Source organism: Mauremys reevesii, linkage group 13 (genome assembly GCF_016161935.1).
Source record: "Mauremys reevesii isolate NIE-2019 linkage group 13, ASM1616193v1, whole genome shotgun sequence".
In the NCBI taxonomy this organism is placed as follows: domain Eukaryota; kingdom Metazoa; phylum Chordata; order Testudines; family Geoemydidae; genus Mauremys; species Mauremys reevesii.
In genome coordinates this window covers 47,919,051-47,930,835 of record NC_052635.1, presented here as the reverse complement: position 1 = coordinate 47,930,835, position 11,785 = coordinate 47,919,051, and the positions used below count along the sequence as shown (strand labels likewise).

The 11,785-nt window shown below is 46.7% G+C and overlaps 1 protein-coding gene across 1 annotated transcript; it reads right to left on the bottom strand.

The window, feature by feature from the left end:
* Nucleotides 1-526: 526 nt before the first annotated feature.
* BPIFB4 (BPI fold containing family B member 4) lies at nucleotides 527-10,369 on the bottom strand. The gene is made up of 15 exons (XM_039497667.1): nucleotides 10,327-10,369; nucleotides 10,248-10,257; nucleotides 8,716-8,820; nucleotides 7,937-8,080; nucleotides 7,144-7,204; nucleotides 6,099-6,159; nucleotides 5,275-5,366; nucleotides 4,617-4,811; nucleotides 4,269-4,322; nucleotides 3,357-3,527; nucleotides 3,037-3,104; nucleotides 2,831-2,873; nucleotides 1,856-1,919; nucleotides 1,282-1,358; nucleotides 527-853 (listed from the first exon to the last, which is right to left on the bottom strand). Exons 1-15 carry the CDS (start codon nucleotides 10,367-10,369, stop codon nucleotides 830-832), a joined length of 1,212 nt encoding a protein of 403 aa, XP_039353601.1. The 3' UTR covers nucleotides 527-829.
* Nucleotides 10,370-11,785: the final 1,416 nt, after the last annotated feature.

Sequence of the window (11,785 nt, the reverse complement as noted above, 5' to 3'; positions counted from 1 at the left end):
AGAACTCTGGGTACCTCACAAAGTTTTGAAGAGTGGATTTTACATGAAGTGAACAATAATGATTTTGATGAGTTTCTGTTGTTCCGTGTGTGACTAGGAGGGGGCATTGATTGTGTGTTCTCTCTTGTTCCAAAGTAAGTTACCAAAGATAATCACACTAATACACTAATACAGGCCCTTTGCAGGAGTAATTCCTCCTGCTGTAGATTTTGGATGAGTTAAAATGCCTTGGGGCCCGAAACTTTGAACAAGGCCCTTGAAAAGGGCAGGTGCAATGGACTGCAGCACTCAGCAGATAATTCCACCGTTTTGCCTTGCTCCAGGTTTTTGATAGACATGCCCAGTGTTTGGCAAAGCACTGGATTTCTCAGAACATATCATGCTAAAGCGCTGTTATGTAGCATTTTATGTAATCAAATCCTTTGCGGTACAGAGGTTAGAAAGGAGAAGAACACTAACAGCTCCAGGGACGTGAAAAGCACTGCTCTGACTGCAGAGAATCTGAATCTTTAATTAAAACGGTCACACAACAATTACAAAATATACAAGCATTTTCCAACCTCCCCTAACACTATCAAGCCACAGTAAAGAATATTCCACTTGTTAATTATCTGAAGCAAACCAGGTACATGTTGATTCCACTAAGTCTAGGCTTTAATCAAAGTAGCAACTGGTGGTACTGGGTTTTTGGAAAGGCCCAAGGTCTTGTTTCAATATTCCAGGTATGAAAAGAAACATTGTTCAGGCCTCTGCAATCAAGCCGGAGCCTGTCTGTTTTCAGGTGGGAGAAGTATAATGCAAGGGACTCTTCCAATCTGGCTTCACTGACTCATGCTGATAACACAAGAAGATCCTAACAAAACAAGTAATCAAAAGTGTTTAGCTCAATTCCTTGCACAAACCATAACATTTGTTGTTGTTGTTGTTTTTCATACATGGATCTATTCCTTTGCCTGATATTCCTGTCAGTGGAATCCTCTGTAGTGAACTTTCAGGGCATTGCAGCAAGACCTGACAACATGAATCCTATTAAGGGCAGTTATGGGGGTCACTGTAAGAACAAGGTGTCCTGCTCACATTGAGCAGAGAATCCAGCCAGTAAGGTGAGACGTTACGTTTGAAAAATTGCATTGTCCCTGCTCCAAAGTTGGGCCATGTTGAAACATTTTCTTTTCAAATCATAAATACAGTCTTTCTTGTAGCAAACTAACCTGAGAATCTAGGGGGAAAGCAGGACTAATGAGATGGTACAGGAAAACACTACCTCATCAAAACACTTACTTCAATGACATCAATATCAGCGTTACTAAAGTCGATGTTCATCAGTCTGGGGAGAGGAATGCCTCCTCCTAACACACCTGCAGATAAGAACAGAAATCAGACTTAGCTTTCCAGGCTGACGGAAATTGGAGTCAATGTTTAATTTCGCTCTCTGTTCTCAGCTCACTCAGTTGCAATTAGCCTCACTATGTTTTTTTTAAACTAACTCTCCATTCATTCAGATCACTGCAAGCAAAGTAGAGTTCTATTGTGAGTCCTGTCCAAGACTTCATTGCTTTTGCCAAATATACTATGCTACTTTTTCTAGCACACTACAAAATAGCAGTCATCCAAATAGATGCACAAAGTCAATTCTGCAATGCAGTATGTCTGGTTTGTTTTATTATTGTGTTTATTCCTTCACTGACAAAATTCAATCATCTGCCATGGGTCTCACCATCTTTAGTACAAATTAGCTCCAGTAGGTTCTACTGTGTGCAGCTAATGCAAATTGAAAACATATAAACCATTATATTGTGTACAGGCTGAGTCTGGTGCAAATGAGCATCTGAATGAAAAATAAAGCCGTCCTTACTGTTCACTGCTGGCAGGAAGGCAACATCAAAAATCTTGCCAACCAGCGACTCCCAAAGCGAGACCTGCATCAGGGACAGAAGTGATTTAATGGAGATGCTTATTCACTAAATGATGGACCAAGATTCAGATTTCAGTTACATGGGGTCAATGTGTCTCTTCTGGATTTAACTACAACAGAGTCTGGCCCAATGCCTACTCCAGAGTCAATGTACTGTAGCTCAGTCCCTTATTTGTGCTGCAGAATCAGGGTGCAGCACCTTTTCATGGATTATGCAGTCATTTTCTGGTCCAAAATTAATGCCATTCCTTAGATCAATTGGCATTTAGCGCTAAGTGATTCTCTGCAATTAACCTTCTCTGTAAGTCAAACAAACGTTGTCTTCAGTTAAGTTAAGAAATGAAAATCCTGTGATTGCTCCTGAATTTTCCTTCTGTTCTCTCTATTAGAGTGTGATGTGTCTCCCCCATCGCTGGGGAAGCTAGTGAGATGTTTTTAGCACAACTTATGGAGACCAAAACACCCCTCTTCTCTAAAGAGGGAAAGAGATGGAAAACTAAGTGGAGAACTTAACCCTACAAAGCAAACACTGTTAATACAGAACACTTTTCATTGTGGAATTAATGTAAGCATTAACATAAGCACTTTTCGTGACCAAATGTCTTCAGGAATAGCAGAGAGTGAATTAAATAAAGGTAATTACTGCCCCACTCACCACTGTCCCAATATATCCCAATGTTAATAATACATTTATCATACCCACGTCTTACAAACGGTAATTTACAGTATTTGCATGAAGATTGCCCATGGATCATCCCATGAAATATGTCCGTCTAGAGGCAATAGAATATATTGTATAAAAGTGACACTAATTTTACATTCTAATTAACCCTTGTATTGTTAGAGCCAATATTGGTTAGCACTTGGCTTCCTTCAGTGGATTGCACACAGCGCTGAAGCAATCTATGCTCTTACATCAAATTTGCCAATGGAGGAGGAAGCCAAGGAGAGATGAGTCCTGCAGAGAAAGGAAGAATCAATGACTTTAATTTTACCAGCAACTTCCAAATGTGCCCATGTCTAAGAAGGCGCTGTGTGAATTAACACACAGGATCCTCTCTCCTCCCCCTCCCACCCTGAACACTGAACCAAGGCTAAGACATGATGAAAAGACGTCCTACTTGTCAAGACTGACACTGATCTTCAGTTTGTTGTTTTCAACAGAAAAGTGGGCCAACAAAGCAGCATCCTGCAATTAGGAAACAGAAGTCAGTCGGTCAGTCAGTCTCGGACGCTGGCTTTTTCCTGCCTTCACGCAGGGTGGCTGAACGCAGCCGCGCATCTCAAGTGTGGAGCAGAGATGTGCGTGCCCTCAATTGGTAAATCCCATTGCAGAGGAATGAGAGCAGCAGATTTGACCAAACAACAGTCCATTGACAGAACTTGTGTGACTGCAGAGGGAGTTTCAGGATTTGTGCTCTGGCTAGTTTTCAATACGTACAATATTTAGAACACACAGGGTCTGGTGGGCATCATTGGGCTGGGAAACCAACACTTCCGTGGTAGCAGTGAGTTGTATCCAGCCTTGATTTTTTTTCAAGGTCACCCTGGGAGCTTCAGGCACTGCAACTTTCAGCACCAGTGGCTGGGGCTCAGGGAACTTCTGGTAAACCTGTGGAAATTCAAGGACATAGGTGTGGAGTTACAAGAGAGCAGGATTGTAACACCTGTGAATAAGGTGGCCAGATTCGTTATTGCTTTACTCCAGGTGCAACTCCATTGATTTAAATGGATTAAACTCAGAGTAATGCTGAGATGAACCAGGCATAGTGAATGCATCAACCATTGAAGTCCATGGCTGAATTTAGAGCATCACCTGCGGATCCGGGCCTGTAACTATCGTGTTAAGACAGATGGAGCAGCTCCATTGCGCCACCAGAACAGTGAAGAGAGGCCACCTCATGAATCCAGCTCCAGCCCACTGCGTTTTGCACTTTAGAGTCTGATTTATAGTCCACTGAAGTCAATGGGATTCCTGCCATTAGCTCCAGTGGACTTTGGATCAGGCTCTTAATAAGCAAGGAAAAGGAAGTGGATCTCTCTATCCTCTCCCCCTCCGCCCCAGCAAGGGAAAGGAAGTGGATCTCTCTATCCTCTCCCCCTCCGCCCCAGCAAGGGAAAGGAAGTGGATCTCTCTATCCTCTCCCCCTCCGTTCCTGCAAGGGAAAGGAAGTGGATCTCTCTATCCTCTCCCCCTCCGCCCCTGCAAGGGAAAGGAAGTGGATCTCTCTATCCTTTCCCCCACCCCCACAAGGAAAAGGACGTGGATCTCTCTATCCTCCCCCCCCCAGTACATTTATGGCCCCCATCACTGGAGTATTTGTTGTAAAATATAACACTAGAACTCACTAACCGCGGGAACCAGGGCTCCAAGGGTTGATGTTGTTAGAGGAGGAAGCTCAGGAAACTGACAAATAAAAAAGAAATAATTCAGTGAACCATATCCATCATGTGACCAGTGTCTACCCCTTTCTTTGCAGCATTAACAATACACCTGGCGCGTTAACCAGACAATCCTGCATTTTTCATTTCTCTGCCTGAATAAGTAGCATTCCTGGCGATTGATAATTTGCTGCTAAAACCGTACAACTTATGTGCGATTTTATATACCCACTGCCAGCCACGTTAGCCGATCATCTCTTCTTAATTCAAAAGCTAAAAAGGGTCAGTGCACTCCCCACGTGGCTGGGGTGCTACTCACCATTCCATCAGTGATTTCTATATCAAGTGCCCCTTGCTTCTGCAGGAGAGAGATTACAGAGCCAAGGAAGTTTATAGAGAGTCCAAGCTGGGAGGAGGCGGTGTCTGCCATCGGTGGCATTGGTGGCATGGGGACAGCTTCCGGTTTGCCCAGTGGGTAGTCAACGAGGCCTCCTGCTACCCGCCCAACTACAGTCTGCAAGCCCAGGAGAAAGAGTTATAAACGTTCAGAAATGTTGCACGTGATACTCACTTTGGGTTCATTTGGTTAGGAATTGACATGAAATAATTTTACGTTTAACTAACTCTGGATCAGAATCTATTAGGCAGCTGTTCTGACCTCTCTCCAGAATTTTATTAATTAAAAACAGGAGAATGTTAACAGCTGGTGTGATACAGGGTCTGATCCTGAGCCATTACAGTCAATGGGAATTTTCTCCAATGGCTTCAATAGGAAGACGATCAGAGCACAGAGAGTATAACCTAAAGCCATTGTCAACGGGAGCCTTTCACACAGTGAACAGCAGCTTCCAGTGAATTCACTGCTCAGGGCCCGGTGGGGTCCCCTAGGACCCTCCTCCCTAAACTGCAGGAGGATCAGTCATTGCAACGATGAGAAACATCAGCCCTTGGGTACACATGACAAGAACAGGACTTACATTTAAATCAACTTCCAGGAACTGGCCAGTTACTAGCGGAAGGCTGGACACAGTGTACTGGATGCTTCCCAGTACGCCCAGGGGCACCAGGGCTGCATTGAAATAGAAAGAAAGCTAGTGAGCATCATCTGGGTTTGGATGCAACTCTACGTCCTAGCTCCACTGTCTCCCACAAACCTCCCAGAGCTCAGGTGTTCTGAGCAGCCAACTCAAACACCCTGCTGAGAGTCCCAGAATAGCCCTTGGCACCAGGCAGTACTGTGGATGGAGCTGAGCTCCTGGCAACCAGTGTTTTCCATTGCTGGAAGAGGAGGAGGACTCCAGCCAGAACAGCCTTGAACATACCCCCAGCACTGGGGGAGTCTGGAGCCAAGACCCAGAGAAATCCACATCTCAAAACTGAACAAAAACCGGGACCTTCTGGACAGGGGATATCCAGATCCAATTCCAGATATTATCTTAGGGTAAATCGTGCCCCCACTTTGGTGAGTGCAGAGGTTCTCTGGCTAGTGGAGAAAGGCTCAGGAAAGGGAGGGATTTGGGGGGGCAGAATGGGGTGTATGCATAGGCGGCACTACCCCATGTGAGGTGGCATTCTGCTCCAATCCTGCCCCCTATATGTAGGGTGCAGGGTCAGAGCAAGGGAGCTCCTTGAAGATCTCGTGTCGAGGGGCAGAGCAGGGTATGGATTCAATGAGCACCTTTTGCCCTGAGGATTCATTGTCTCCTCGGGTCTGTGTATTGCATGAATAGTCCTGAGGGAACATGGGGAATGGACTTGGCACTTGGGGGAAAGAGAAGCAACGATACCACCAGAGACTTACAGTTCACGAGGCCCAGCTCATCATTGACAAGGCCAAGGACAACATCGACCACCGGGCACAGCTGTAAGAGTCAACGCTTTGGTGAGGCGTTCCCAGGAACCAGACTCTTGCTCAAAGTCAGACTGGTGAACACAACTAACAGTGTAGCAACGTGTCACGGACAAATCAAACCCCTTTAGAGCAGTGCCTGCGGCCAGACCCTTACCTGGTGTAAATCAGCATGAATCAGCTCGCCTGATTTGCATCAGCTGAGGATCTGGCCCCTGGAGCTTGCTACACTCCCTTCCCCGTACGAGGAAAGCCACCATTCATGTTAATTACAGATGGGCCAAAGCTGGAACCTCGAATCCCAAGCCCTGGAGTTCTCAGAGGAAGGGGACAGGGACTCTGTAGGCACCGGGCATGGTGGGCTTGATCCTGCTCCACTGAAGTCAATGGAAAAACTGTCACTGACCTGAATGGGGCAGGACTGAGGCTGTGGTGTGCATTTTCACAGGCTCACCCATTGCTCCCTCAATAAATTTGCCCCATTATGTATCAGGCTCACTCTAAGCTCAGAGTTTTGCAAAGAAGGGATGTTTTCAACGGAGCTAGTACGTTCTCTGATACATCATTAGTGCTGGACCCAAACCAAAACTCTGGCCCCAAAGACCCTGAACTTTGAAGGAACGGTGGTTTCTGAATACAAGCCTAGATCAGGATTGAAACGTTACTAATGGCTTCTGCCTTTATAACCGGCTGCACCAAAACCCTGGATCTCACCTCTAGGATGTATGAAATCTGAATGCTATAGCCTGAACCCCTCTCTCCTGGGGATTTATTCTCTTCTCCCGTCTTTGGGAATATTAGGGAGCCAGAAGGCGAATCAAGGAACAAATCGAGCTGTTTGGGAAAGGGCTGCTCTTTACATTTCTCAAAGATCGTCTAACAGAGGCTAATTTTTTGAGAAAGATTAAAATATTTGCTTGTTTAAAACATTCGAAAGGCATTTGGGAGCATGGCTGTAGTTACGTGACGTGCTAACATACTCTCTGTCTGGACTCACCAATTCGGGAAGCAGCCTGTTAAGGACCCGCGCCAATAAATTATCCACAATTGGGAGCAGGCTGAGAAAAATAAAACAAGAGGATGAAAAATGTTGCTGAGGAATAAAAGTATCTTGTTGAACAACAGAACTGTGGATTAATAGTACTCAATGGGTACCGGTGTGGACCTCTGGCAGTAACTGCACTGCCAATAAGACAACAGTATAAAGCAGTTAAGTCCTTTGTGGAAGTTTTGATTTTGAATGCTGTGATGAACCAAATTCTCATCCCATGGAAGCAAATGAGAGGTTTGCCACTGAGCTGTGTGTTCTATGGTTGAACCCTTTTAAAGGATTCATGTCTTTAAAAGAAACTACCTTGTCCCAGGAGGGGACTGTGCAGTGCATGTGAAATGTTGTGTATCTCAGAACACACACAGTGGTAAAGGAATTCAAGAGCAGAATAGATAATATTGACGTATTTCCTTATGGAATCACTGGAGCATCTCACACGCCACCCTGCCGTAACTCTAGTAAGTGCCAACTTTTCCGTAGCGACCACTGTACTGTAAATGCATATTGAGTAACCCCCAAATAATATTGGTTTTGTTAATTGCATATGTATGTGACCAGCTAGATCCTTAACTTACCACAATGGTCACTATCACACATGCAAATTAGGCACAAAAACGTAAACACATTGTAATACATGCAGCTGCATTTGCAGTTCAGAAGATATGGCCCTGAAGGTCATCAGTGCATGTTCATAATACCACCAGCACTGTGGTCAGTTTAAAATCCCTTTTGCACCTACCCTCTAAGGAGTCTGATTTTAATACCATCGAGAAGAGTATCGCAGCTCTCAATCACCAGCCTGGGGTAGCCTGTGCCATCCATGGTCAATCTGACTTTCGACGTGATGTTCACTTCCACTGCAATGTCAAGCAAACCTAGGAGGCTGCACAAGACGACAAGAGCAAGGTCAAGACAAAGGATCTCCTCCAAGTGGAGACTGATGGACTCTCTCCCCAACCAGCGGCTGCCTCCTGATACGCAGAAGCCTCCATCCTTTCACCCTTGCACAGGGATGGACGCAGTCCCACTGCAGAGCGCAGGCACTGAAACCTGTTAATGCTTGGATAGGATGGGAAAGACAGGAGCTTGCTGCCTAAAATGGGGAGTGAGGGTAGCACCATGGCCCCACTTCCTCCCCAGTATAGCTGGCCAGGGTAGAGGGGGGCGCATCCCCACAGTCCTTAACATTGTGCTGGAGCTGCCATGGCAGAGTATGCTGCTCCCAGTGGCCCTGAGGCCAAATGCTGGCTGAGTCTGAGGGCTCCTGCTAGGCCTGCCTGCTGCATCAACGCCCATCCCACATCCCTCTGCTTCTACTTCACTTCACTTCACAGGTGTTAGCGTCTGAGCCCCTTGTGTCACTCAGTGACTTGTGTTTGACTGCCCCCAAAGCTGACACTTCCATCCGGAGTGATTCCCCCACCCCCGGGGCAGGAGCTAGAGAACGCCCAGTGCAGCTGCTGATTTTACTAGCTGTCCGGAGTGAATGAGACACTTCCCAAAGAGTACCCTACTCACCTCTTACCATTGATTGCTACTCTAGTATACAGGTCCAGGCGGACTCCAATCCCTGGTAGGAGTCTCACAGATACTTTGGGGAGTGTTAGTTCCACAATTCTCAACCTGCAGGATGCAAAGAGGGATCGTGAGCAAGTGACTGACTGGGAGGGCATACAAATGGTATCTTCTGACATCCTTCAAAGAGCTTTTAAACTAATGCATAACTGTTTCAAAACGGTTTAAAGATACATTGCTCTAGGGTTACATTAGCACTCTCTCTAAAACAAGGATCTCAAATGGTTAAATAAGGTTTTAAATGATGCCCTCTGTGCATAGCAAAATCATGTAATCAAAATAATTTAAAAATGCCTCCACTGAAGTAATGTAAGTGCCAATGGAGACAGAACCCTAAGGAACCAAATTCTCTCAAAACCTAGTTCCCAACGTACACGTCTCTCAAGTGACCATGGGAACCTTGCAAACAAGGTGATAAATAAATAAATGGAGATATACTTATCTCCTAGAACTGGAAGGGACGCCGAAGGGTCCTCGAGTCCAGCCCCCTACCTTCACTAGCAGGACCAAGTACTGCTTTTGCCCCAGATGGCCCTCTCCAGGATTGAACTCACAACCCTGGGTTTAGCAGGCCAATGCTCAAACCACTGAGCTATCCCTCCCCAATAATTGGATAGAAAAAATATACCCAGTAGTTCAATGTAGCTCTTGCATTTGCGCATCTCTATTTGCTTCCTGCTTTCAGCTGGTAGGGGTCACAGAAGTACTGAAATGCTCTTCAATATACTATACTGGATACGTGATGTTACTGCTGTATTTTTTACCCTTCCAGAAGCAGGAAGCAGTGGAAATCTTGTGGGATTTCCAGCCCGATTTCGAAGCCAGAGAGGTTTCAACTCTGAACCTCCTAGAGTTTACCTACAGCTCCTGAGCCGTATTACATTATTGCCTGTGACCATGCAGTGGGCTCATTGCCACATCTGTGCAGAGACCTTTGCAGTATGTTCCTTACCCTGTGAGCCCCTGGACGGTGCTGAGCAAACCTCCTTCCCCGAGGATACCAAGTAGACCTCCATCACCCAGCAGACCTCCTAGCAATCCTCCAGCTCCGCCATTGGGGAGTCTCCCTCCAGGAACATAACCACCAGCCCCAGGTAGGCCTCCACCATAAGCATTGCCACCACCGCCAAGGAGACCTCCGCCACCACCACCACCTCCACCAAGCAGGCCACCTGTAATCCCGCCAAGCAGTCCACCACCACCACCCCCTCCACCAAGCAAGCCACCAGTAATCCCACTAAGTAGCCCTCCTCCACCGCCACCTCCACCAAGTAAGCCCCCAAGCAGGCCACCACCGCCGCCACCACCAAGGAGACCTCCTAGCAGGCCTCCACCTGCATCTGGACCTCCACTGTCGAGTGGCACATCCCTGATTGTGCCTTGGAGGGCATTGCCTTGTATCAACGAGCCTGTGACAGCTGGAAACAATGCACAGGGTAAGTATTCAACAAATGGGAATCTGGCTTCTTTTGTACCTTCTGCCTACTTTATTTTAACAAGAGAGATGTCAGGCCACCTATATCCACCTGAGCTCAAACCCTGGATGAAGCCAACTAATGAATTTTAGTTCTGACTTCTGAATATTCTTCGTAAGCATGGTTACAACCGTTGCTTTGACAACACATTAGAATTCCCCATCGTCATGTCAGCAAAGGGAATTCTGGACCTATTCAACACTACGGGGATGGGCAGCAGCAGAAAGACCTCTCTGTGAAAGACAGAGCGGGTGAATTTGCCTACTGTCTGGATAAGCAGAATAAAATTTCTTGCACAATCACAATAATCATGCACCCGGTACGCGTCCTAACTGCGTGGCCTCACTGTGCAGGTCAGTAACCGTAGCATCTCTGTGTGCCTACACCTGGCGGGGAACCAGCCTCACAGCCGGTATAGGACCAGGCTTAGCAGGTAGCTGTTGCTGTCACTGGATAACCCTTGGGGAGAGGCAAGTGACTGAGGCAGCCGGGCCACCACTTGACTCTCTCATGGGCAGCCCTTGACTGCGCTGATGTCCGCATACCCATCCATGGCTGGGGTGGGTTAGCTGGGTACTGTCCTCCCCATAAGAGCTCATGTAACCAGGCTTTTTGACATATCTGCCTACTTCACTCGGGTCCGGTTTTCCCACGTATTCCCTGCCGTACAAGCCTGGTGGTTTCTCTCTTGCCAGGCATTTCCCCTGCTCTAACAGGCCTCACTGCGTTTTGTCTGCACAATAGTTTCAGCACCTCTGACGACGGCTATTTATTCCTATTTCCATCTGTACTCCACAGGCGACGTTCCGTTGACTTACCGTTGCCTATCACACCTTTACCAACCCTGAGGACAGCGTCTGGCGCAGGCTGGCTCAGGGCTGGTGTAGGCTGGCTCAGGGCTCGTGTCAGCAGACCACAGAAGATGGCGATGGCCCAGCCCTTTAGCATCTTGGCGTCTGCGCCCTGGTGAGAACATTTCTGGTTAGCAATATGCCACGCCAGAAAAGGGGAAGAAACGAAGCTGCACCGTGAAGAGAACAAAGAGTCCCAGGGACATTCAGGACAGGACAGTGGAGAAATAGATCATGCACATGAACTGGAAAAGAGAGAGAAAGGAGTAAGGGGCTGAATTCTGCTCCCATTGGGCCTGATCCAAATCCCACTAAAGTCAATGGGAAGATTGCATTAACCATAATTATCTGCCATATTTTGGTAAAAAACCAACAGCCCCTACTTTGTACTTATACCAGGATTACAAAAGACATTTAAAAATAAATAGGAAAAGTTCTTCCCAGCAGTATTGTAGGGGCCATGAGCACAATGACTAAAAGCACCTTGTAGCAGCCTCATTCCTTTCTTTACCTGACTTTATCCCAAGCTTTAAAGGTGGTGTTATTCTTGCTTTGCTCAGCTCTTGATCAGCCAGAGGTTCGGTAGCTGTCCATAGCAGCCTTGTTCTCGCTGTGTTCCGCGTCTGAAAAGATAGAAAAGGCAGGTCTTATATAGCAAAAAGCTGCAGAGGCGCAGAGGAAAGCAGC

Excerpts from the sequence above, each read along its gene's own strand:
- BPIFB4 (XM_039497667.1), bottom strand. The coding sequence starts at position 10,369 with ATGCTTACGAAGAATATTCAGAAGTCAGAACTAAAATTCATTA. Across the intron at positions 4,323-4,616 it reads TAGAAATCACTGATGGAATG|TTTCCTGAGCTTCCTCCTCT; the intron begins GTGAGTAGCACC and ends TTTATTTGTCAG. Across the intron at positions 3,528-4,268 it reads TTGGAGCCCTGGTTCCCGCG|GTTTACCAGAAGTTCCCTGA; the intron begins GTTAGTGAGTTC and ends GAATTTCCACAG.